Raw genomic sequence first — 27,726 nt, 5'->3', positions numbered from 1 at the left:
TAATTTGAAGTCAAAGTCCCAGATTTGGTCTGAAAATTTATGGCAGGAATGCCAATCCTATGTATAGATAAACAAGTTATTTATAAACGACCAATGACGTAACACTATGCAGCTTTCAATAAACACAGTGCAATATGGCTACAATCGGAATCCAAACAGTGATAGTGTTTTCATATCTGGAATAGCATAACTTGTAAGTTTTGACTAATGCAATAGTTGTAATTCGGAACTCGGTCCAGTCTGGGTTTTTAGCTCCACTGGCCAGAGGCCAGCGGGGCTTATGTCATGGTCCTGTGTCCGTCGTGCGTGCGTCAGTGCGTGCGTGCGTTAACTTTTCCTTAAAACATCTTCTCCTAAAGTACTGGTCCAATTCTGATGAAATTTCTCAGGAATGTTCCTGGGGTGAACCTCTTTCAAATTTGTTCAAAGTATGCCCCTGGGGTCAAATTTGACCCTTCCCCGGGGGTCACAAAAATGAAAATTTGCTTATAGAAGGCCGATTTTGTGAAAACTTAAAAAATCTTTTCGTCCATAACCATTGGGCCTAGGGCTATCAAATTTGGTATGTAGAGACATCTAATAGTCCTCTACAAAAATTTCTTCAAATTATGCCCCTGGGGTCAAATTTGACCCTGCCCGGGGGTCACAAAATTAAACATATTCAAATTATGCCCCTGGGGTCAAATTTGACCCTGCCCCGGGGGTCACAAAATTGAACATATGCAATTACTTATATAAGGCCTATTTTGTGAAAACTTTCAAAACTTTCTCGTCCATAACCATTGGGCCTAGGGCTATCAAATTTGGTATGTAGAGACATCTAATAGTCCTCTACCTAATTTCTTCAAATTATGCCCCTTGGGTCAAATTTGATCCTGCCCGGGGGGTCACAAAATTGAACATATGCTTATATAAGGCCAATTTTGTGAAAACTTTCAAAAACTTTATTGTCCATAACCATTGGGCCTAGGGCTATCAAATTTGGTATGTAGAGACATCTAATAGTCCTCTACCAAATTTCTTCAAATTATGCTACTGGGGTCAAATTTGACCCTGCCCCGGGGGTCACAAAATTGAACATATGCTTATATAAGGCCTATTTTGTGAAAACTTTCAAAATCTTATCGTCCATAACCATTTAGCCTAGGGCTATCAAATTTGGTATGTAGAGACATCTAATAGTCCTCTACCAAATTTCTTCAAATTATGCCCCTGGGGTCAAATTTGACCCGGCCCCGGGGGTCACAAAATTGAACATATGCTTATATAAGGCCTATTTTGTGAAAACTTTCAAAATCTTCCAGTCCATAACCATTGGGCCTAGGGCTATTAAATTTGGTATGTAGAGACATCTAATAATCCTCTACCAAATTTCTTCAAATTATGCCCCTGGGGTCAAATTTGACCCTGCCCCGGGGGTCACAAAATTGAACATATGCTTATATAAGGTCTATTTTGTGAAAACTTTCAAAATTTTCGTCCATAACCATTGGGCCTAGGGCTAATAAATTTGGTATGTAGAGACATCTTATAGTCCTCTACCAAATTTCTACAAATTATGCCCCTGGGGTCAAATTTGACCCTGCCCCGGGGGTCACAAAATTGAACATATGCTTATATAGGGTCTATTTTGTGAAAACTTTACAAATTCCTGTCCATAACCATTGGGCATAGGGCTACCAAATTTGGTATGTAGTGACATCTTATAGTCCTCTACCAAGTTTTTTCAAATTATGTCCCTGGGGTCAAGTTTGACCCTGCCCCGAGGGTCACAAAATTGAACATATGCTTATATAAGGCCTATTTTGTGAAAACTTTAAAAATCTTTCTGTCCATAACTGTATGGCATAGGGCTACCAAATTTGGTATGTAGTGACATGTAATAGTTCTCTTCTTAGTTTGTTCAAACTATGCCCCTGGGGTCAAATTTGAAACTGCCCCGGGGGTCACAAAATTGAATATAAGCTTATAAAGGTCTTATTTTTTGAAAACTTTAAAATCTACTTGTCCATAAACATTGGGCCTAGGGCTACCAAATTTGGTATGTAGTGACATCTTATAGTCCTCTACCAAGTTTGTTCAAATTATGCCCCTGGGGTCAAATTGACCCTGTCCCGAGGGTCACAAAATTGAACATATGCTTATATAAGGCCTATTGTGGGAAAACTTTAAAAATCTTTTTGTCCATAACCGTATGGCATAGGGCTACCAAATTTGGTATGTAGTGACATGTAATAGTTCTCTTCTTAGTTTGTTCAAATTATGCCCCTGGGGGTCAAATTTGAAACATATTAACAGGTTTGGTGACGTAATTATGTCATTGCATTATTATACAATTGTGTGTAGGCCTGGGCATACAGTTTTAATGGAAGTTTGTCAACGGAAATACAAAGACATTTACTTTATCGTATATATATTAAACTATTCACATGTATTGGTAATAATAAAGACAAGTACCAAACAACAAAAACATAAATATCCTCAGTCCATTCGTAGTACTAGAACTAATATATTGATTCATATAAGTTGGTTATTTATATGTCAATGTATATAGCCCTATTGCGATGTTTTTCCTTAAATGTCATCTAAAAAAATAGAAGAAAATTATTTGCTCAAGACCATGCGCGCGCTCAGAAATCGGAAAAAACAACAGTGCGCGAGTTCCGAATGAAATCTTTTATTAAGAAATCTCGTCCATGAGGATTCCGGGTTGTTATATGAATTTGCAGACTTTAAAGACGAGTTTGAAAAAAAAATCACCTGCGGTCCAAAACTAGGTCACTAGGACTGGTCAAATCTTAGAAAAGCTTTTTGACACCCTAGAAGTGACATTTTTTACCTAATCTTTATGAAACTTGGTAAGAATGTGATTCTCATTGAAGTTTCAAATGAGTTTGAAAATGGGTCATCCAGGGTTAAAAACTAGGTCACTAGGTCAAATCTTAGGAAAGATTGTTTTTACCCTAGAGGCAACATGTTTGACCCAATCTTAATAAAATTTGTTCAGAACATACATGTGCCATATTGAAATAATATGGCACATGTTAATATTGACAAAAATATTATAATATTGACAAAAATATGTTGACTCAATCCTCAGGTGAACAATAAAGGGCCATCATGGCCGTCTTGTTATAAGATATTTTTTTTTACATATTATTTTGGCTTTTATTATATAATTTGGAAAATTGCCTACAAATTAGGAAAACATATTGAGTCATATTTTGCATTGGGAATCAGTAAGATATTCTGACCCACAGAATCTCTAGAAAAAGGCCTGTAGAGCTTCTCTGCACAACTGCTCATTTGTGTGTGTTTTTTTCATTTGGCTAACACAATGAATATCTCAGTGCTGCAGCGCACATTGTCATATGTTGTAGTGCTCTAGATATTTGAAATTAATATATTGTGTGAACAGCAAAATAATATTCATCTCTGTTTCAGAATGCAGTTAATAATGTGTAAGAAAGATAACCTTGGCTTTTTTTTTTCAGACGCTACATTAAGAGAAAGGAACTCTTTATTTATGCCAAGTAGGTGCAGGCAGCCTAGTACCAGTACTTCTGTAGGCAAAAGAAAACGTCCACGAACTTGGACTGCTAATTTTATGTGCCTTTCAAACAATCATCAAAATAAGGTACCTAACAGTGCTGAAAAAGAATGCTTATACAAGGCAGGTTTGGGTTTGAAAAAAGTAACTTTTGAAGGAGATGCAAAAGAACAAAGTGTTCACGACACTCTTATTAAAGCGTTTACAAAACTTGAACAGTGTGGGGGCTTTGAGCTATTACATTGTAACAGTTCGTGCAGAGAATTGAAAAAACTTAATTGTAAATGGGATGTTAAAACATTGAAAAGTGTTGTAGGACCTCAAGGTAAATTTTATATTAGACCCATTCAAAAGTGTTTGACGGTTGAGGTAGTAACAGAAGATGAAGAAACAGAGTTAATGACAAAGTGTGACATATGCAAACAGGACGTTTCTTTAGGTCAGATACGTAACCATGTTGAGTCCTGTATAGCGACAAATCTGGACCATACAGGAACGTACCTGTATACTTCACAGGGAAATTCAGATGAAGAACTTCCTGAAAGTGCTTCAGAGATAATTCATCAACAGGTACGTGCACTTTGTTTACGGTATTTATAAGTGAATACACTTGCATGTATTTGCTCGCCTTATAAAAATGTTATAATCAAAACCAGACTGTACACAGATTTAATTATTAAAATACTTATTGAACTTGGTCAGAGAAATTTTGTTCTATAAAACAAAATAGCCACCAGGGGCTTCGTCAGTTCTCTTTATATTTTAATGGAGACAGTCAGTTGGAAGTCATTGCTCCCTGTCTGTGGGCAGTTTTTGTTTTAAGGAGTGTTGCGGCAGTTTTTGTTTTAAGGGGTGTTGCGGCAGTTTTTCTCCCAATCATATTTTAGATTGTTTAAAATCACTGTTATGCAGATTATCTGCGTTTGTCAGTTTTCTGTGCACAGTGTGTCAAGTTTTAAATAAATACAATATGTTAATTTAATTGTTTTTAAAGGTACATGTATATTTAAAATCAATGGTTCAAATTATGACAAGAAAAAATAAAAAATAAAAAAAATAAACATTTTTATGTCCAACTAATGCATAAATAATTATGTTATTTTGGATTAGTAGCAATGTTTTGTTGTTATGCCCCCACCATGAAATGGCTACAGGCATATAGTGTTTACCCTGTCCGTGTGTTTGTGTGTGTGAATGTGCAAAAAATTGCAATGGTTTCGTGTCGTGTCAATAACTTGCACTAACACCAATAAATAAAGTTGCACAAATTATGTTTCCCCCCCATATTGGTGGGGGGGGGGGACATTTTTTTTTGTGCTGTCCAGAGATCTGTCTGGATGGATGTTCCTGGAACCTTGTTAGCACTTCTCATAAGCTTGCAACACTTACTAACTATCATAAGGGGACTGTGCAGGCAAAGTTATGTAACTCTAACTGGCATTTTGACAGAATTATGGCCACTTCATACTTAAAAAATTGGAAATTTTGTTAAGTTTTGTGTTTTGATCCACTTTACTCCTAAAGTATCATAGCTATTGCTTTCAGACTTGCAACACTAATTACCATAAGGGGACTGTACAGGACAAGTTGCATAACTCTGGTTGGCATTTTGACAGAATTATGGCTCTTTTTGACTTAGTAACTTTGAATATTTGGTTAAATTTTGTGTTAAGATCCACTTTACTTCTAAAGTATCAAGGCTTTTGCTTTCAAACTTCAAATACATTCAAAATCTGTACATATTTGGTGCTTTTAGGGAAAACAGGGCTTAATGCATGTCAAATAAGATTAGCCTGTGCACACTGATTTGCCTGTGCAATGCGCACAAGCCAATCAAGGACGACACCCTCTGATTTTATGTTGATTTTCGTTTAAAGAGAGTCTGTGGTACTGGGATGACAATGAATGCATATGCATTAAGCCCTGTTTTTCCAAAATGAAGCTTAAATTATCTTTCTTATTAATTATTTGAAGAAAAAAAACACATCTCAACCTGTGCTTTAAGACAAACTCTTTATAAATTTGAATGGGTTGTGTTCATTTCAAACTTGACATATAAAAAGCTATAACATAATTTTGAAAACTGAGTTGCGTCTAAGATTATGCAATAGCCAACAATATCAGTGCCTTCAGCGCTTTGATTTTAGGTGTATCTACTTTCTAGCTTGTTTTTGTTGTGAACACAGTTTGCCATCATTTCCTAGCTGAAACCTGAGATGAGTATATCTGGCATTTGTTAGAAAAATATTTTGTCCTGAACATAACCTGAATCTGAGATAACAGCGACAATTTTATGGAAACTTTATAGGGAACATTTATTTTAGTGAATAACTTTTGTCGTACATGTTGTTTAATATTTTGATTTAATGAACTTCAATTCACTATTTAATTAAAAAGAAGTTCTATATTAATTAAATTGAATTTTGTTCATATGGAATGTTCTATTTTCAATAACCATTTAAAACTCTGAGGTTTAAAGGGGCCTTTTCACAGATTTTGGCATGTTTTGAAGTTTGTCATTAAATGCTTTGTATCGATAAATGTAAACATTGGATATAAAGCTGCTTTTAGGCAAAGCAGGCCTGGGCCTACATTTTTTTTAAACATTAAAATGTTGACCCTGAGGTGGGTGAGGGGTTAGAAATCTGCATTTCATGTTGACATTATCCTAAGACAATCAATTCTGACACATTCCGAATGATGTAAATGACCGCGGAAATTTAATCACAGAGAAACGGATGTTTCGATCAATGAAATCATCAACACATTTGCCTCGGTTAAGTGTAGAAATATTGATTTCTTGTAATTGATGCACTTGTTAGAATAATTAGTGTAATAGATGAACTATAAGTTAGTTTAACACTCAACACGTTACGGTGCCGTTATAGACATGCAGCCAGTATTATTGGAAAGAATTCCCATGGTTTGACTTGTGAATAAGTGTGGTGTAACACTTTTAAATGTTTCTCTGTTCCATATTGTTTTAAAATTTAGTTCTCTGGTATGAAGATAATACAGTAAAATTTAGTTCACTAACATCGAGATAAACAGTAAAATATCAAAGAAAAACAGGCAAAAGTCTTATATTTTCGGCAAATATCTTATTATTTGTCTAGATAAGCTTCAAATCTCACCACAGGCGTTATAGGATTTAAAAATTGTCCAGGGGAGGACATCTGGACCCCCCGTTTTTATGTATTATATCCGGGCCTACAGCTAAAAAATGCTAGCTACGCCCCTGTTCTGGATACAATGCCAGATGTATTTTATACTTTATATAAGCAATCCTTGTTAAGTTTCACAAAATATAACGACAACAACAGAACTCTCCAAATTATAAATTTGTTTTGCGTTGCAACGCTTGATAATTTTCGGGTTTTTAAATAGTCAACAGATGCATATAATGGCTATTTTAGAGCATGGTACATGTTCAGTATTACTGTTTCTGCACAAATATCATAACTAAAACGAAAATTTGCGAATCTGAAACAACTTTTTTCAATTTTGTAAATTACCCAAACGTGAAAAGGCCCCTTTAAAAGACACAGTCCCATTATGATTTTATGAAGAGAGATGTAATATATAATGTGTTACGACAGGTTATGTTAATTTCTTTCTTTCATATACCTTTTCACTTATGTAACAATACAGTAGTTGATGTATCACGCACGAATCATAATTAAAAAAGAAAAAAGAAAAGGGGATGTCATGTATTGTAATGTAAGGGGCACATCTCGTATTGTCCTGTTAAAGCATGCAGTCATGAGTTATTATCCCCTCCATAGGCGGAGGGATATTGTTTTGGTGTTGTCTGTCCTTCTTTCTGTCCGTCCGTCCGTCCGGAGCCATATCTTTGAAGTGCTTTGGCGGATTTCATTGAAACTTTGTATGAGTATATATATATGGATAAGAGGATGACGCACGCCAAATGGCATTGTACACCATCTGTTAATAACGGAGTTATGGCCCTTTGTATCGTGAAAAAATGCTTTTTAATATAAGCTTAGAGCTTTATCTCCATTAACACATGAGCCAGAGCCATGAAACTTGCCATAGATGTTCTCAATCATCTGGGGGTGCTTCACATTCAACACCCATAATCCTAGGGGCTAAGGTCAAGGTCACACATTGAGGTCAAAGGTTGTTCTCCATCCGTCCAGAACACTTTTGTGTCCAGAAGCATATTGGCCGGGGATATCAATTCAACGAATTTGCTTGTTTGTATTGAGGTTTTATCTGTCTCTGCCAAGGGGCGGGGCATTTTTCCTTATACGGCTATATATGGCTATAGTAAAATCTTGTTAACACTCTAGAGGCCACATTTATTGTCCAATCTTAATGAAACTTGGTCAGAAGATTCATCCCAGTAATATCTTGGACGAGTTCGAAAATGATGCCGGTTGGTTGAAAAACATGGCCGCCAGGGGGCGGGGCATTTTTCCTTATATGGCTATAGTAAAACCTTGTTAACACTCTAGAGGCCACATTTATTGTCCAATCTTGATGAAATATGGTCAGGTAATTTGTCTTAATGATATCTTGGGTGAGTTCGAAAATGGTTACGTTTGCTTGAATAACATGGCCGCCAAGGGGCGGGGCATTTTTCCTTATATGGCTATATAAGGCTATAGTAAAATCCTGTTAACACTCTAGAGGCCACATTTATAGTCCGATCTTCATGAAACTCGGTCAGAAGATTCATCCCAATAATATCTTGGACGAGTTTAAAAATGATGCCGGTTGGTTGAAAAACATGGCCACCACAGGGGCTGGGCTATTTTCCTTATATGGCTATAGTAAAACCTTGTTAACACTCTAGAGGTCACATTTATTTTCCGATCATCATGAAACTTGGTCAGAATATTTGTCCCAATGATATCTTGGATGAGTTCGAAAATCGAAAATGGTTTTGGTTGCTTAAAAAACATGGCCACCAGGGGCGGGGCATTTTTCCTTATATGGGTATATATGGCTATAGTAAAACCTTGTTAACACTCTAGAGGCCACATTTATTGTCCAATCTTCATGAAATTTGGTCAGAAGATGTGTCTCAATAAATCTTGGATGAGTTCGAAAATAATTATGTTTGCTTGAAAAAAATGGCTTCCAAGGGGCGGGGCATTTTTCCTTATATGGCTATAGTAAAATCTTGTAAACACTCTAGAGGCCACATTACTGTCCGATCTTCATGAAACTTGGTCAGAAGATTCATCCCGATAATATCTTGGATTAGTTCAAAAATGATGCCGGTTGGTTGAAAAACATGGCTGCCAGGGGGCGGGGCATTTTTCCTTATATGGCTATAGTAAAACCTTGTTAACACTCTAGAGGCCACATTTATTTTCCGATCTTTGTGAAACTTGGTCAGAAGATTTGTCCCAAAAATATCTTGTTATCTCAGGTGAGCGACTTTGGGCCTTTCAGGCCCTCTTTTCTTATTTTTGGAAGATAATGTAATAAATGCCCAGACCCCCACACTATACACCCCTCACCACAGTTGTTTCAATTTCAGGGGTTTCCCATGGAATTCCATGATTTACCAGAGATTGCCAGCATAACTTCCATGGTGACCCTGGACAATGTACTCCCGGGCAGTGAGGACCAGCATAATGGAGATTATTTAAGTACAATTGTTAAAAAGTGTACTACATTTTGTAAATCCAATGATGTGTCTGATCCTATTCATGTGCTAAAGATCTTTCAAAAAGAGATTGTCACTGGGAGACCATTAGAACTAACAGAAGAGACATCATCTACGGGCATTTATGGTGAAACCAATTTCATTTTGGTAGACAGAGGCGATCTACTGAAAACAGCAATTGAGGAAATAAGGGCAATAAGCGACATGAGGAAATGCCTTGAAGTTCAGTTCTATGGAGAGGTAAATACATATAAAGTGTAGAAAAAAATCCACATACCCAAATGACCATACGATTTTCCAATTCCAAGTCTACTTCACTGAAAATAATTCCCTGTTTGTGATTATTGTGTTTCACTATATTACATTTTTCATAAATATGATTGTTCAAACTTTGAAAAATATAGAAAGAATGTTGCAAAGAGGTTTGGAAATTTTGGGGCATTGAATTTCCTTGTTTTAGTGTCAGCGGGTTCTTGCCTAGCCATGCTATGGGAATAACGTAATCTTTTACACCCCAGCAAACGAAGTTTGCAAGGGAGTATGTAGTTGTCATTTTGTTGGTTGGTCGGCTGTGGGTTTGTTCATCTCTCTCTGACTGCTCCAACAGGTGGATCAAACTACTCATAAATTGTGTAAGTAATTGACTTGAAACTGGACATGTGTCATAAGGAAAAACTGTATATGTGCAAGACCCAATTTTAACATGCGGTGATTCACCATTTTGGTAAAAAAAAATGCGAACATTAGTGTCTGTAACAAATCTAGTGGGTTGTACCTGTCATTTAATTTTGCAGTGTGCTGCTGATTTTGGAGGTCCAAGAAAGGAATTCTTCTCTCTTGTCCTGCATTGCATTAAGGAAGAATACTTCGAGCCAGTGAGAGAGTGGTCAGATGACTATGAAGCTGTTGGCAGAATATTGGGTAAATTTATTAAATTAAGCTTATTTGACTGGGACAAAGTGCCATATAGTGGCCTGTACTTAGTGTTCCAAAGGCAAAGTCCAAGTCATTCAGGCTTTGAAAAATACATTATCCCAGTTGTACATACAGGGTTCTTGAACTCTGATATATGAGGCAAAAATTCAGCCCCATAAGCACAGTGAAAATGTATATAATGACGTTCTCCCATTTCAGAAACAAATTTCCCCCATAGTGATTTAAAATAATTGCCAAAGTGGTGCTGTTTTGCTTTTATTTGTAAATCCTTGTTCAAAAACAGGCCACTGCAGTATAATGTAACTTTAATGAGCATCTCAAATTGTTTATTCTGAAAATTTATGATAGTATATCACATTTCAGCAAGGTAATTTATTCTCAGTTTTAAAGGGACCGTCAACCACGAATGACGAAAAAAGAAAAGTTCTAAAATAACGTATTTTTGTACAATTTATATTAGTTTATTTTGATTAAAATACCAGGACTGGTATATAACATAGAACTTAGAACTCTATTTTAGAACTTTTCTTTTTTCATCATTCGTAGTTGATGGTCCCTTTAAGGTGTTTACAGCTTGTTATTTTTAGATATCATAAAACCTTCTAGCTTTTAACTTTAATAATATTTTATTGCATTTTTATGCCCTTGCCATGAAATTGCCCTGGGACCAAGAGGAAATTCAGGTTAAGTGAGGATTCCCGTTTAGAGGGGAAATCAACTATTTTGCTTTCAGTTGGTCATTTACATAGTCTAATGTGAAAAACTTTTCTTGGGTGAGGAGTTGATTTCCCAATGAGACATGTACACAAATATATAAATATTTTGAGGTACATTTAACATTCCAGCTCTGAGCACTATTCAAAACGGAAGATTACCTAGAATTATGTCAGCAGAGCTAGTGGAGAAAGTATTCAATCAAGTGCTGCCTGTAGACAAGTACATCCAGGACCTAAGAAAAGGTCTTGACAGTCTTGGTCTTGTTCAGGTAAATAATGTTGAATGTTGCAAATAGAAGTTCTGATTAGAGCAGTTAAACCAATGTACAGCGGATGAACCAACAGTTATTACGGTATACAAAACATGCTTATTAGTCCCCTGCCTGTTTCCAGAGGGGACTATAGTGTCTGTCGATGTCAGTCTGTCTGTCTGTGTGTCTACTCTATCTGAGGTGGTTTCCGGATGATAACTTCACTTGGGGCCGATGGATTTGTTTGAAAGTTGGTGTGTAGGTAGCTTAGGGGAAGATCTGGTGTGGGGTTGCATAGGGGTCAAAGGGTAAAATATCTAGGTCACTGTTACTAAAAATAGAAATTCGGTTTCAATTAACATACATTAAATTCACATTCTTCAACTATCATGCATTCTGTAACTGTAAATGCACAAATAACATTGTAAATCTAGACAGATGCTGCCGTATAAACACAGATAACCTTCAAGTAGTTCAGGTAGCTGATGGTAGGGGACATGTATTGCGTGCAATACTAACTGTAAGCTTGTTTAAAGTTAATTGTATGGCCCTTAAAATAAGTATAGTTGAGTTGTTTTTTTCTCCATTTTTGTAAGCCCAATGTGTGGTTTTGCAGACTTCCACTTAAATGTCTTAACCAAACTCATATACATGACAATACCATTTATTTTATAACCGAAATTATATATCTTCATTCATGACTTTGTTATGAACAAAACAAGTGCTTCAACATAATGGAATTGTGCATTTGACCAGTGAAGAAGGATGATAAATGTATTATTACAAAACATGTTAAACAATTCAGTTCTCATTCAATTATTATATCCCCATAAACAAAATTTAGGGGGGTATATAGGAGTGCACTTGTCTGTCAGTTGGTCCGTTTCATGGTTTCCACTCAATAACTTGAGTTTGGTTTGACCTTTTGATGAAACTAGGATAGTGCCTTGTATCAAGACTTAGCTCGGGATTGATTTCCGGGTCCATCACAGGGCTTTTTTTCACCACTTTGGGAACATGAATAATACCCTTGAAATAAGTAATTTAAGCATCTTTTGACCACAAATTGGGAAAATATAAGTAGTATTAAAAAATTATGAAAATGTTGGTAACTTATCATAACATAGAACGACATGAGCTGAAACCAATCACTTAAATGGTGATTTCAACCTACCAGTCCTTTTCTGCACTGAAAAATCTCATTATTTTTGAATTTTTTAAACAGAGGCTATCCATTGGGATTTTTTTACTGGATTTGGGATATGTTTTGCCATTGGAAATATGACCAAATAGCGGCTATAAAATCAGCTGAAAAAAAGCCCTGCATCAGGTTAAGGTCACGGTCACTGTGGCTAACAATAGAAAAATGGTTTCCAATCAAAAATTTCTATGTTATATTAGATACCGTAATGAAACATGATTTAAAGGATGCTAATGACGAGACCTCGCCTCAGACTGCTTTTGGGGTCATGGTCACTGTGACTTAAGTAAAGAGAGTTGATCCGTATCATGGTTTCCGCTCAATAACTTGAGTTTGGTTTGACCTGTTAACATGAAACTTGGTAGGATAAGCATACAAAAGCATTTGGCTAATGTCCAGCATTTAAATATTGCAAATCATATCCATCAGTTGAGTTGCCTTCTTTCTTGTTTTACAAAATGAACCCATGTGACTTATATGACCCGAATATATAACTCTTGACATTATCAGATTCTGGGTCTACAAATTGAATGTAGTTAATTTCATGTATCTTAATATAACAAAGTCAAATCCATTCTTATGAGCACATTAATTTTATATTTTAAAACAATCACTCTATCTTGAGCGATTAAGGGATATTATGGCTATCTTGTTTTTGGAATGTGTATATCCATTAAAATTCTGTTTAGTTGCAATAGAAATTGCAGTTTGAGTTTAAGTTTTTGAACAGCAAGATTTTGTTGAACCTTCGTTTTCAGCTTGTTCAAGAACTGCCAGCTGTTATTCACCTGTTCACACCTCAACAGTCGAATCCTTTAACGTTGAAGATGTTGACACACCTATTGAAGCCACAGTTTAGTGCTGAAGGGTCAAACAGAAGACAGAGAGAGAATTCCACATACACGTTGTTCATCAAATACATGCGTGAAGCTGCAAGTAAGTTCCATTCAGTGTTTATACATTCAATTGTGGTATGCATCCTTTATTTATGTCCCCCACTATAGTAGTGGGGGACATATTGTTTTTGCCCTATCTGTTGGTCTGTTGGTTTGTTTGCGCCAACTTTAACATTTTGCAATTACTTTTGCTATATTGAAGATAGCAACTTCATATTTGGCATGCATGTGTATCTCATGAAGCTGCACATTTTGAGTGGTGAAAGGTCAAGGTCAATGTCATCCTTCAAGGTCAGAGGTCAAATATATGTGGCCAAAATCGCTCATTTTATGAATACTTTTGCAATATTGAAGATAGCAACTTGATATTTGGCATGCATGTCAAAAGCTATTGTCATGATCCTCTTGTCTGTGTTTGGTAATGTTTATATTTATCCCCCAATTGCACAGTAGCAGTCAAAAGATATTTTGTTCATCTTCACAAAGGCAGGGTCATGTATATTACCATAGTTAAAGATTTCAAATGTTCTTAATGGTTATGTTTAATTTGAAAAAGGTCCATCTTTTAGAAACCAAGTAGTCTTGTCCAACGCATATTTTATTACAAACTATGCTTGTCTTAAATGATATTGTCATCACCAGAGAGCATAATTTGGTGTTTAGTATTTCAATCGCTATATTGCAGTTGAACCCTCCAATAGCAAGCAAAATGACTACTTGTGTAATATATATTACACAGATCTTCTAACGATTATTTTGTTATTTTACTCTTGTTTGTGCATTTTATTTATAGTCTCAGTTGTGTACCACTATAAGCCTCCATATATACCCTCCTGTTAATTGTTCAGCAAGGTGTGTTTATTTGCTGGCAATACTTAAACTGCATTTTAAACTGGTGTGTGATGTTATTTGGCAGCCATATTATTTTCTGTGTAAACTATTCACTGGTTGACTTCCGGATTCATCAAACCTTGAACCTTCCCCAGTCTATACTGGGGGACATATTGTTTTTGCACTGTCTGTTGGTGCTACAGTATATTTATGCATTATATGTCATACCTTTTAAAAGAAAATTTTGCCCAAAACATTATAGAATAATTTCTGTAAAGCAAGCATTCAATACTGTTAAAGCTTGTTGGATGTTTTAAGTAAGTTAGCTAATACCAGTAAATTTTCAAGGTTAGTATTATGAAAATTTAAAATGTCATAAATCATTCCTAAAAAGTTATTTCACATCAAAATCCCCCCCCCCCACACACACACACATGATTGTAACAGTTGATATATCCTAAATATTGCCACTTGCAGAGTGGTAAGAGTGTATACACAGTATAACATTTCCCAAATTATTTTAGTATTATGTATATCTTCAGGTGGAAGAAGAGGTGCTGTAAATCTTGGGAGCATATTAAGGTTTGCCACTGGTACAGAGGAGGAACCTGCCTTGGGCTTTGCTCTTCAGCCTTCCATTCAATTTATGGAAAGTGCTAATTTCCTGCCCACTGCAAATACCTGCATAAACAGAATGAATTTATCATTGCCAGATGAAAGTAATTCACTACCACTGCAAGAGGAACTGTTCAATTTGTTCGATCTAGCATTTTGTAACACATTCTTTGGTTTAGAATAAAAAATGACATTCACATATAATTATACCCCCATTACCATTGGTAATAGAGGCTATATGAGTCACTCTTTCGGTCAGTCGGGCTGTCCCAAAAATTTCATCTGATCTTCACCAAACTTGGTCAGAAGTTGTATCTAGATGTTGTCAAGGTCAAGTTTGAATATGGGTCATGCCAGGTCAAAAACTAGGTCACAGGTCACTAACTGCGTTTTAAACTGAAAGTTTGTCTGGACCATAACTAGGGCTGTAACGATACATTCAAATTGGACGGCATGTAATGCAAAAGAATTCAAGAGCTCAAAGGTCAAAATGGCCATAAAAGACAATGGCATAATCATTCTTCCAAATCGCCATAAATTAGCTTCTCTTGTTTTGTGAAGACAGCATGCAAAATATTAAATGTCACTGCAGCATTTTGTGGTATATGTCACGTCTGTGACAAAGCTCTAGTTGTGTATATGTATGTAGTAAAAAATGTTTTGAATGTAGTATGTGAGTTATATTGGTGTAATCAACATTTACTTTGTGAACCCTCAAGAGGCCAACCTTTTTTTGCAATCTTGAAACTTGGTCAGCACATTTGTCCCCATAACATTATTACCTCTCCTGAGCACTATAGCCCCTATGTTGAGCTTGTGTGATAGTCCTTTGTTTTTTGTGCATCGTCAATATATGCCATGTGAACGCTAGAGTCTACATTTTTGTCCGATCTAAATAAAACTTGGTCAGATAATTAGTCCCAATGATATCTGGACTCTGTTTGAAATTGGGTCATTTAGATGTCAAACACTAGGTCAAAAAAGAAAAACCATGTGAACACTAGAGGTCAAATTTGATGCCTAATCTTCATGTAATTTTGTAATAATGTTTTTTTAATGATAGGTTCATTGTTGGTTGAGCATGAAAATAAGCCTTTTTTCCATGAACATTTACAAATTTTAATGTATTGTAGTGTACACAATGTGTAAAGTATATCAATTCTTTGAATTTGTCTATTAGCATGTTGTTAATTATGTCTTATTTACATGCAATACATTTTGCTTGTTTACATTGTAAATGTGATGTTCATTGAAGTGTTGTCTGGGCTTGTTTCCTTCTTTTGCAGCAGCAAAGTATATTGACCCTTTTACCTAAGAAAAACTATGCTGTTTACCTTCAAATTTACTTTTAAAAACCATATCTCCTCAGTGGTAACTTTTCCTCATATTTAACATTTTGACCATTTCCCCAAATAAAAATCATAAAAATGACATGTAATTTGGTTTTGTTCCTAATGGTATGTAACCCCATGTTTTTGTCATATTTTTATGCCCCCCTTCGAAGAAGAGGGGGTATATTGCTTTGCACATGTCGGTCTGTCCACCAGGTGGTTTCCGGATGATAACTCAAGAACGCTTGGGGCTAGGATCATGTAACTTCATAGGTACATTGATCATGACTCGCAGATGACCCTATCGATTTTGAGGTCACTAGGTCTAAGGTCAAGGTCACGGTGACCCGAAATAGTAAAATGGTTTCCGGATGATAACTCAAGAACGCCTATGCCTAGGATCATGAAACTTCATATGTACATTGATCATGACTCGCAGATGACCCCTATTGATTTTCAGGTCACTAGGTCAAAGGTCAAGGTCACGGTGACCCGAAATAGTAAAATGGTTTCCGGATGATAACTCAAGAACGCTTATTCCTAGGATCATGAAACTTGATAGGTAGATTAATCATGACTCGCAGATGACCCCTATTGATTTTCATGTCACTAGGTCAAAGGTCAAGGTCATAGTGACAAAAAAACATATTCACACAATGGCTGTCACTACAACGGAGAGCCCATATGGGGGGCATGCATGTTTTACAAACAGCCCTTGTTGTGATATCTTTTTCATTGTTTAAAAGTTTTTTTTCACAAATTGTTACTTATGAGATATTGTGACCTGTCTTTGTTGGTCGTCCTGTATCTTGTGTCAACATATTTACTTAAAGGACATCTCCTCCTTACCAGCTGGTCCAATATTAATTAAACTTGGCAAGAATGTTCCTTGCATGAAGCTATTTTAAAGTTTTTCAAACAAAAGCATTCCATGAACAACTGGCTCTTGTTGCCATGGCAAGCGAAAGGAAAAACTTTAAAAAATCCCATCTGTTTTACCCCCACTACCATTGGTGGTAGGGGGGGGGGGGGGCTATATAGGAATCACTTAGTCTGTCTGTCCCAAAACTTTGTCCGGACCATAACTTTGTCATTAATCGTAATATTTTAAAATGACTTGGTTAATTTGTGCACTACCTCCAAGTTCACGGACACACTTTGAGTTGGAAGGTCAATATTCCCATAGACGAGTTTTTCTGGGCCATAACTATGTCATTTGTTGTGAGATTTTTAAATCATTTGGCAGGTTTGTTCACCATCATTACACGGTGTGTGATGCAAAAAAATTCTGTCCATATCACCAAGGTCAAGGTCACATTTTTCAGTTCAAAGGTCATATACGGCCATAAACTGACCTTGTCTGGGCCATAACTATGTCATTCTTTGTGAGATTTGTGAATGACTCAGTGCATTTGTTCACCATCATGGAACAGTATGTCATGTGAAAGATCTACACCGATATCTCCAAGGTCAAGGTCACACTTGCATGATAATAAAATATTCTTTAAAATAAAATAAAATTAGTTTCTCTTACTTAGTGAAAACAACGTGTTAAATATTCAGTTAAATATTCAGTGTCAATGCGGCATGTAGGGGAATCGTCATGTCTGTGACAAAACTCTTGTTCAAGTTATGCCCCTGGTACAAAATTTGCCCCACCTTGAAGTAAAATGTATTTCTTTATATGAAAATTGGAAAAACTTCAGCAATTGCCTCCGAAACCACAAGGCAAAGCAGACATTTGGCATAAAACTTCTTTTAGTGCATCTCTACTGAGACTGTTTAAATTATGCCACTGGGTGCAAATAATTGTGTGTATATAGTGAAAACTTTAAACATCTCTGAAACCACCAGACCAAGACCACAAGAGCATAGATATTTTACAGTAAACATCATCTAGTGGACCTCTACCAGGATAACATTAATTATATCACTGGTTTGGCCCACCCCAGGCACAAATGTGATTTCCTTAAGAATTTATAGTCGCAGTGAATAAGTTAAAACTAAACAATCTTTTTCTTTCAACCAGCAAGGAATAAAGTTCCCGTATGTATAAAAAAAAACAAGTCAGGTGAGCGATATAGGGCTATCATTCCTTTTTGTAAGTTCTTCTTGTCTGAGTTATTGTCCTTTAAAGATTCCTATGTTATTACATGTTAATAAGCGCAAGTTCTCTGAACCTTACACATGTTCCATTTTTCAGCCACTGTTGTAGGTGTATTGCCAAAATTATAGACAATTCACATTCAGGAAGCATAACCTTTGTGGTCTGTGACAGCGACTTGTACTTGTAATTGCTTAGCATGAATGGCAATCTTTTGAGACAAGACCATATGGTGCAGGTAAAGACGTAATTAATGAGCTAAAGGTATAGTTCTAGCAATAACATGTTGCCCGTGTCCGTGTGAATGACTTCATGTGATATTTCTTTTGTACAACTTTGTGAAAGTATGCACACGAGCTGCGTTCATGTAATTGAGAATCTTATTAAATGTTTAGTTATTTGAGGTTAGTCTGTGTTACTTCATTTAGAAGCAAAATGAAAATGCCCAAGGAAATTATAGACAGCCAGCATGAGATATGTAATTGCACTAAGAAGCAGCTGAACTCCGTTATATGATTGAAATGGTGTTGACAAAAATAACACCGTATTTCCTTATTCACATAAACCCTCTTGACCTACAGTAGTTCATAAACGAGGAAATGAATGTAACAAACCATAAATATGATTATTTTTGTTATGCTTGTTAGTAATAAAATGGTGCAACCTTGAGGTATACATTAGTGGCGAAAAGTAGGTCACATACTTTGTAATGTGCTGGGTAAATGTCAGTTCCGACGGACCAACAGGCATGTCTCTGGGGCGGAACAATTGAAACAATTGACCAGCGTAATATTCCGTATTATCACGTGGTCAGTTTAATGAAAACTAGCCAATAAAAACGATTAAAGGTATATTACACATGTTTATTATAAAACTATTCGTAATGGCTATATAATATGGGGAAGCAAGGTATAGCATGTGATAAAAATAATGTGCAGGCGGAATATGCTGAAATTGCACCTCCGTCATCATAAAATTGTTCATTCTTAATTAGTATTGAAAATGAAAATGTTACGTTGATAGCGCAAATGAAGGAAGTGCATTTGTATCTTGAAGTATAGATTTTAATACACCATAACAACCATAATTAAGTACAAAATATTATTTAAATTAATACTTGCGTTTTTGTATTTTTAATTAAGTCAATTAACATATCGGGGACTTAATAAATTGCTTTGATAATTGAAACGTATGTTGGTATAGTAGTATAGAAAACACTTTCTGCAAAGGTTAAAAGTCTATGAACAGGCCACTTAAACTTCGCTTGGAAATCATAAAGCAGCTTTTAATAATCAAGCAATCAATTGTGTTGTCATTCAGTTAATATCTGTTTAGTTGTCAAAAAGATGTCTATGCCGTGATTGTTTGACCTCCAGTTTTGAGGACATAGCTCGTGGAGCCGTCGCATCCGGTTTTCTTCAACACTAATTTGAAGAGATGATAATACTGGCCTGTTGTCCAGAGACTCCATATCCTCATCAGACGAAGATTCTGTACGAGTGTTTGGAAGAATATCATCAACATGTGCTGATGGGTTGTCCATCATACCGGCCGTGTAAAGCCGCATTGGTGTTGAGTTCACTGTTCGTATTCGATGGTGATTCCATGCACCTTGCCAGGTGTTTAACCTTTCATTTATCTTTGAAATAAATACGTAATGAAGTGCAAACAAGTCTGTTTCATTTAAAATGTCAAGCCGGCCATTGTCCTCTAAAAAGTAAAATAAGTCATAAAAATAACTCAAGACTCCGTCATACACGTCCCTCCACAATCGTTCAATACGTTGATTGTGTGTACTTTTACCAGTGAGCATACTTCCACGTCCTGTCCCGCGAGCATTTATCATGAAGTCGGCAACCTTCATATTTTCACGGCCTTGATCTGATCTGACCCGGTCAGGAACTCCAAATTTCGAAACACCATCTCTGAAGCAATGCAAAACCGTCTCCGCTTTGTTGTTGTCCGTGCATTTAAGATATGTAACTAAACGACTGAAATCATCAATGCCGCCTATTATAACAAAATGCCATCGAATTAATTTATGGTTGCTGTCAATGTGCCATAAACAATTTGGAGCTGAAACGTTGTAAATGCGACGTCGTAATCGCCTTCTTTTTCGTGCACGAATTCCATCTTCGTCTAGGTGTTTCAGACACTGACGAAGCCTGAAACGCTGAACCTGTATAAGAATTAATACTTTATGTTGGTTTTATGCAAAAATGAATATGCTTTAATTTACTTCTACCTTTAGCCAAGTACCTTTGAAACAATAGAATTTTCTATGAAAAAAAATCAAACAAAATTCTTATTTTTAATAGATTAAAGCGATAGCCGTTTCAGGTATGATTGTTTGGCACAGATCAAACTGTACTCTAAAACTAGTCTTAACAATTTAGTTAGTTTTCAATTGTTTGACAATACTTTATTGGAATCTGCACGGACAGATGTATCTGTTTATTTATAGACTGTCTACTAAAATCAATCAACAATGTACCGAATACGCCTTCAATTGTAAAAAGATCTAGTTATGCATAGTAAAATCATGGTACCTTAATTCCTTTTTGAAGTAAAACTTTTCGCAGCATTTCTTCTCCACACCTAGGAAATTCAGTGATGGTCGTGGCAACAACAATGTTTAGTTCTTCTTCATCAATTTCTGTAAATGCGAGCTTTGACAAGCCAAATTGACCCATCTTCCGGAATAAGGTACTTTCAGAAACCCCAAGTGCAATACTAGTGTCCTTCACTGAATATCCGGCTCCGAACAATGTTTCAATCATGTTACTTGAAATTTCAAAACGTATATTCCGACACCGTGTACTATCATTATTATGTGCCCACGGATTACTCCGGTAACAAACACATTCAACACGCAATTTCATGATAGTTGTTTTGTCATTTACACCCAAGCAATTAAAGTCGTATAGTGACATAAGTGATATGATGTCCGGTGTTATCTTCTCCTGTCTGAAGCGCCGTATCACTCCTTCTTCCACTCCAAGTCGCTCAAGTATCAAATCCATATCCATTGTTGTAAAATGATGCAAAACAATTTGTCTCCCGTGTGTAATAAAATCTTCGTATTGGTATTATATATTGAAGATGTTTAACGTATTTTTTAAATTGTATCTGCATATAAAGACGATATGTGTTTATATAAATACGATTTATGTTCATATAAAGGTCATTTGCCTTTATATAAACAAGTTATGCCTATATATAATAAAAACATATCCGTTATCATTATATCATAACGATTTATGTTTATATAAAAATCTTTTGCCTTTATATAAAGAAGTAAAGCCTTTATACAATGGAAAATTATCTGTGTATAAAACATTCTTATCTGTATATGTTTACATTTTATCTCTATATAAGAAAAGTATATCTTTATATAATAATGATTGATCTGTATATAAGACAACTGTATCTTTATATATTAATTATTTATCTGTATACATTCAAATTATGTATGTATATATTGTGATTATGCATATATATAATGGTTACAGGCATTCATGCACACTCAGATTGACGTAATATCACAAGTTTTGGTATTATAAGACAGTGAAGGCGTTCCATAATCAATACTCAGTAATTCATGTAGACATAATGCCTCTCTCAGCGAGAACGACGTGTTAACTAATTAAATGTTAACATTCAAGAGTTCTTTGGAGAATTGGCAATTGTGATTATTCTATTCTACCTGCCTGATGGTATTTGATAACTGTTGGAATTTGTAAAGAAATCAGCGAGCAAGAGAAACTTTAATAGCAGTTTATTGGAATGTCTACATGAACTCTTGAATACTTTTGTTCTTTGAGTAAATAGCATGAAAACATAACATAACCATTCAAACATGCCAGTGCGACCCATCTGTCATGTTCCCTACTTTACCGTGGGCTTTATTAATTATTAATTTATAAGTACACTTTTATTAGAAATGATGATGTTTGCATTTCCGACTGTCAAGCAATTATCCGGGTTAAACAATTATTCATGGGTTGTAGTCCAAAAGAATGAAGCCCAAAAAAAGTATTTTGCGCAGACTGCCTCTCCATTGATATTATATTTACGGATTATAAACACGTGTAGCATTCACAGTGACACGACACAAATACAGTTAGCTTGACAGGGCCGTAAAACAAACGAAATGTCGAAATATGTCGCACCTCACGATAGAATAACTGGTTCGGTATGAATTATAGACTTTCGAGCGAGATCGTTGACAACACGTTGATCAATCAATTTTTAACTGGTATTAAAGTTTATTGGTCGACAACATGTTAATGAATTAAAATGATCATTTGCAACTGAATTAATACGTTTTATGATATTTGTCCCGCATAGATGTTTGTGTATATTATGCGAATAATCAGATTCTATGCATTGAACGAATGCCTTTGCCTTTCATAAATGGAATAGTAGCTTATAGGAAAAGCAGATTTCAGTATTCTAAGGTGCAATTCATTAGTATTATTAAAAATGTATTTAAGAGACTAAATCAGGTAAAATAAATTTCAAGCATCGCTTTGTTAATGTGTAATTTTGCAATCGCACGTATGCATAAACGCAGTCACCAAGCACGCACTCACAATTTCAATTTTTAAAATGAATGTGCATCATTTAACAAGTCTATTGGATCTTATACTTATCCGCTGCAGTACACGTTTGTAAATACGTATTTGAGATTTAACGTAATTTGTATCTGCGCGCTTACAAATATTATAAAACTACAATGAGAGACTAACTGATCAAAAACGAAAAGCGAGAGTCCCTTAGTGTAATTTACATATTTTCTGAAATTCTAACAAATGTTATTGATCAAGAAATATAAATTTTGCATCATTAAATACACAATGTATGGTTTGTCAATTAATGATTCCTGAAGACGCAAATCGTATTTTACTCAGCTTGATATTGAATACCTAATTCATATATCAATACGGAAAGTGTTTTTTTACACATTGATAGGTTGGTTTGTATTTATATGACATAATAAATTCAAATAATAATTTGATGTACAATCAGACAATTTAATTTTATTTTTTCATTTAGTTTAAACATTTCGTGAGTAATTAAATACAACTGTAGAAAACTTTACTGATTTGAGTAAAAAACAAAAGAAATTATTATATAATAAGATACCTATGATTTCGACATAAGACTAAAGTTATATTTTTAATCATAATTACATACTTCGTTTTCTAATTGTTTTCTAGATTACAAACTACAATAACGCTTCATAATTCGAGTATACACATTAAGAAGATATGATTTGATAAGATACCTATGATTTTGTATTTGACATATAAATGGGCATGTGATGTTTTTTACTAAACTGTAAAAAAACATAATAAGTACAATATGTATGAAAATTAAATTGAGGTGTTCCAAATTTTTTTTTTACAAACAACAAAAAGCTTTTAAATTCTTTTTACGATGTATGCAAATTGGAGTATATATTGACGTTGTTATATGAAACAAAATAATGTTAAAATCCTTTATGACAATTTATCAGTGTGAATAAAAATGCAGATATTGCGCAATATTTATAATGAAAGGGACTTCCTCGTATATTGGCAAAATGCCAATTTAAAAAAAGCCATTCGTTCAACAAAGAAGATATACATTATATTCCAACAGGCGAAATAACTCTCAAGATTATGAATATGTTTAAAATATAATTTCTTTTAAGGATGATCATAAATACACATATTTAAAATAAACAAATGTAAATAAAGCTTTTAATCGCTGATGCATTCGAATTTAGGAGTAATCAAAATACTTTTTGCCATTATTTACTTTATAATATATTTACAAATATACTCTAAGTTAATACATTTTATGACAATTTCTCAAACTCCGAAATTGTGTGAACAAGTTCCTTTAATGACAAGAACACTGCTTAGTTAGGAGCGCCTAAAACCAGTTTAAATCCATGATACTTTGTATTTAACATTCCAATGCGGTGCCCCCTGTGTTATTCATGTTAATGCTTTTACTTTTTTGTTTGTTGTGTCAAGTGCGTTTTTTGTTTGGCGATTTTCAATATGTTTATTTTTGATTGACCTTTAACACATCATCACCGACACGTATCGCATAGACGGACTCTAAACGATACGAAACTATGTAGAAAATAACTATTGTTAAGATTTCTATGCGTTTTTTTCGAGACCATGTAAAGATGTTCATAAGAAACGATTTCTGCAAACATTCATTTTTTTCTTGATTTTTTTTTAAACACCGCCTGTAGCGCCGTTAAATGTCGAATCGCCGTTATATGTCGCAAGCTACGAGATTTGTCGCAACGTTGACGATAAATGTCGCAAGGACCGATATATGTCGCAAATCCTACTGACGATATATGTCGCAACTTTAACGATAAATGTCGCAAAAATTTCAACTGCCGATATATGTCGCAACATTAACGACAAATGTCGCATACCTTTGTAAGTCATGGTATAAATGAAATGGTGAAGTAAAAATGACTAAAACTTTAAGGTTAGATCTAGATTACCCGACGGGGTTCTTTGGGTCGATTTTAACCAGAATGCTCAGTTTTTAGCGAGCATTGTCCGAAATGGTCAGTTGTGGTCAGTATTGTCCACAAATGTCAGCTGCGGTGAAGATCGACCGAAGCGGTCATATTAATTCATTTTCGACCAAAAACGTTAAGTTTTATTCAAAATGACAAAAATCCTTGTTTTGAATTGATCGGAAATCGGAAAAACGAGATTCACGTAAGTTTTGCTTTGGGTTTGAGGCCGTTTCGACAAGTTTGGTTATATAAGGTCAGTCTTACAGGAACCGTCTGGGTAAAACAAAATGTGAATCCCTCGGTTTATCTGCTGGAGATTGACAACTTTGCCATCTTTGAATAAGCGATAAAAGGCGAATATTCTTTGGTAGAATCGTCAATCGCAACGGTACCTGCTCAGCTCTTTGACTCATTGTGGGGCCGGCAAAGGACAATGCCTTTCTATGAAAACTGCCAGGAAATACGGGTTCTCTTCTGAAACGGTTGGTCGTGCGGATGCAGCTGCGCAATGCATTAGATACTAAACCCATAATCAAATTTTAAGTATATCGTGCATAGAACTGCTGCAAACATGCTTTGCCTCTGACACTTAGTATATCTTCGTTTTAACAAATGATATAACCTTCTCACACTTCTCTAACACACCCCCTTACTTTTACGGTAATTATGAGTTATAACTTTGCTGCATGTTGATTCACACAAAAGCTCTATTCCCTTATAATGCAGTCGATTATTTTCAATCGAATAAAACCCCTTGTATCTTTGAAAGCTTCGCAGTGTATATCGTTTTAAGGGTGTCCTTTCAGCAACCATTACATGATACGTCCCGTCCGATAACACTTCGAACATTATCCTAAACTCTGTATCAGACATTAGCCCAAACGTCCTCCAGCCCTTTGTTAGCGCCATCACAATCGGCAACAGCAAACATATCAACCTGTAATACATAATCAAATAACAACAATAAACTAAAACTCTGTTAACAGTTATATTATCTTATTGCTTTTACTAATATGTTTCATCAACGTTAAACTGTTGTAATATTTTAAGAATACCTTTTTTTTAATGAAAAATCGCAAATTACGGGAATTTCAATCTTTATTATAAGACCTTAATCGAAAAGCAATAGAGCTTACTGTTGACCAAGGTTGACATAAAAGTACACTGTATGGCATTATTTAAATTAAAACGTTATGGTTACGACGTCATTTCCCTTGACCTGAACCGGCCGATTATATGAGACCTTAATTGTGCGTTTCCTGATTCCATAGCAAACGAAACATATTTTCCCCATGCGGTCGCACATTAACTAAGCATTTGGTAATACGATGGATAGACACAGTGTCAAGTAAATTTGTCAAGTACTTTGATAATGATTGAAACAATCTAGATGCTTTGGGGCTGACCCTCTTACCCCGTTATCTCAACATTTTACAGTACATGTTGTATTGTTTAAATTAATTTATCGCAAGTCACGCGCACTGAGTTAAAGGAAGAATTTCAACGGCACATGCGCTTCTTTAAATTAGCCAATGTAAAAGACTCGACAGTATTCAGTTCGGTGGCAGCATTATACTGTTCCGAAAAACTCATTTAGAGTAATCGCCCTTTAACGCTCGCGATACGTTATTTGGCGACGTCGACGGCTTTTGATCAGACGTCATGGATGTCGCAAAATTGCCGCTAGAAAATTGAATAATTACAAAATATGCAATCAGTAATTAAAATATATTTCGCCACAGAAAAGTGATATTTCACCGTGGAAAAGGCAGGCGATGCAAAGACGATCCTTTTCTGAATTTAAGATTTCTCATTTTCGCACATAAACTTTATTAGAGTATGTTGAATCCAAATAGGAAATATATAATGAAATCGGTCATGGTCTCGATGTTTTAAGGAAAATACTAGTTGCGACAATCATTCGTATTTTTCTGTTACACATACTTTTCATGTTAAATGCATTTTATAATTATAGTTGAACCATTTAGTAAAAAGACGGTATTTATGTACCAATTTGAATATTTCGTTTAAAGACTATTGGCAAAGTCTTAATGATACAAGAAAATGAACAACCAATAATATTGCACCCGTGTTCTACGTTTTGAAGGAATTTAATGTTCGCCTCCGACAACAACAAGTAATTGTAAGCGTCATTTTTTTCGTAATCGCCTTTCAAAATTAAAATATCTTCTTTAACATTAAAAAAAGTCAAATTTCAGCAACAAAGTTCATGCAAATCACGTTTACTTTATGTATATGACTTTGCAAAGCTTTTTATGAAATCAGAGTATATAAAGGTATACTATAGTTACCATGGTATTATCACACGAGCAATCGTGGTATATTTATGCCCAACTAAAATCAAACATAAAAAATAATTACATAAAAATCAGCATCGCTGTCTTCATGGTTCTTTCTCTAGTAAGTGTGCCAAAATGAAATCCCAGATAACTCTACTGTTGGATAAGATACTTCATCCAATTAAATTTAATAATCGCGAATCGTGTTTGCATCTTGTAGAAACATGTCTAAACTAAATGTCAACCGGATGGACGATCTCATTTTCACGCTGGGTATGCGGATACTTTGATAACAGGTGGCAATTCGATTCCAGATAACAACAAAAGCCACGCGCGAGAGGTAAGTTCATCAGTTGTTTTGAAGTTATATTATAAAGATTAGTTTTTTAGACAAGGCGCATGGTCGAGTTTATAAATGGTGTATCCTTTTCTATTGCGAAGAACAAAATCACGGAAGAATGGTAGATTTGTCCCCCCAAAAATCGAAAATTCGGTCGGAAAACAGCATAAACTGGATGAACAGTAAACATTTCAACAAAATAAAACTACTTAGAAATATTGCAAGAAATTGTTTGATATACCAGTATGTAGAGTAATCACTGTGCTTCAAATACTTAAGTTTTGATAGTATTCAATGAAATATAAACGAAGATAGAGCATGTTTTAATAGGTAGTATTCATGAAGTTGCGGATACTTTGATTCCCGATATAAGGCACTTCGGATAACAGAGACTTTCAACAAATTGGGCACTCAGATAACCGAGTTTTAACTTCTACCTTAAATGCATTTATGTATATTATGGCTATTCTTAC

The 27,726-nt window shown here is 35.2% G+C and overlaps 2 protein-coding genes across 2 annotated transcripts; one reads left to right on the top strand and one right to left on the bottom strand.

Annotated features, from left to right (window-relative positions):
* The first annotated feature begins 5 nt into the window (after positions 1-5).
* LOC127866923 (uncharacterized) lies at positions 6-18,473 on the top strand. Its single transcript, XM_052407789.1, has 7 exons — positions 6-193; positions 3,495-4,120; positions 9,063-9,431; positions 9,986-10,112; positions 10,973-11,112; positions 13,054-13,231; positions 14,565-18,473. Exons 2-7 carry the CDS (start codon positions 3,527-3,529, stop codon positions 14,819-14,821), a joined length of 1,665 nt encoding a protein of 554 aa, XP_052263749.1. The 5' UTR covers positions 6-193; positions 3,495-3,526; the 3' UTR covers positions 14,822-18,473.
* Positions 18,474-18,966: 493 nt separating this feature from the next.
* On the bottom strand, positions 18,967-21,451 carry LOC127870268 (uncharacterized). Its single transcript, XM_052412900.1, has 2 exons — positions 20,622-21,451; positions 18,967-20,251 (listed from the first exon to the last, which is right to left on the bottom strand). Exons 1-2 carry the CDS (start codon positions 21,099-21,101, stop codon positions 19,385-19,387), a joined length of 1,347 nt encoding a protein of 448 aa, XP_052268860.1. The 5' UTR covers positions 21,102-21,451; the 3' UTR covers positions 18,967-19,384.
* Positions 21,452-27,726: the final 6,275 nt, after the last annotated feature.

Source organism: Dreissena polymorpha, chromosome 2 (genome assembly GCF_020536995.1).
Source record: "Dreissena polymorpha isolate Duluth1 chromosome 2, UMN_Dpol_1.0, whole genome shotgun sequence".
NCBI classification, from domain to species: domain Eukaryota; kingdom Metazoa; phylum Mollusca; class Bivalvia; order Myida; family Dreissenidae; genus Dreissena; species Dreissena polymorpha.
This window is presented reverse-complemented; position numbering and strand designations above follow the sequence as displayed.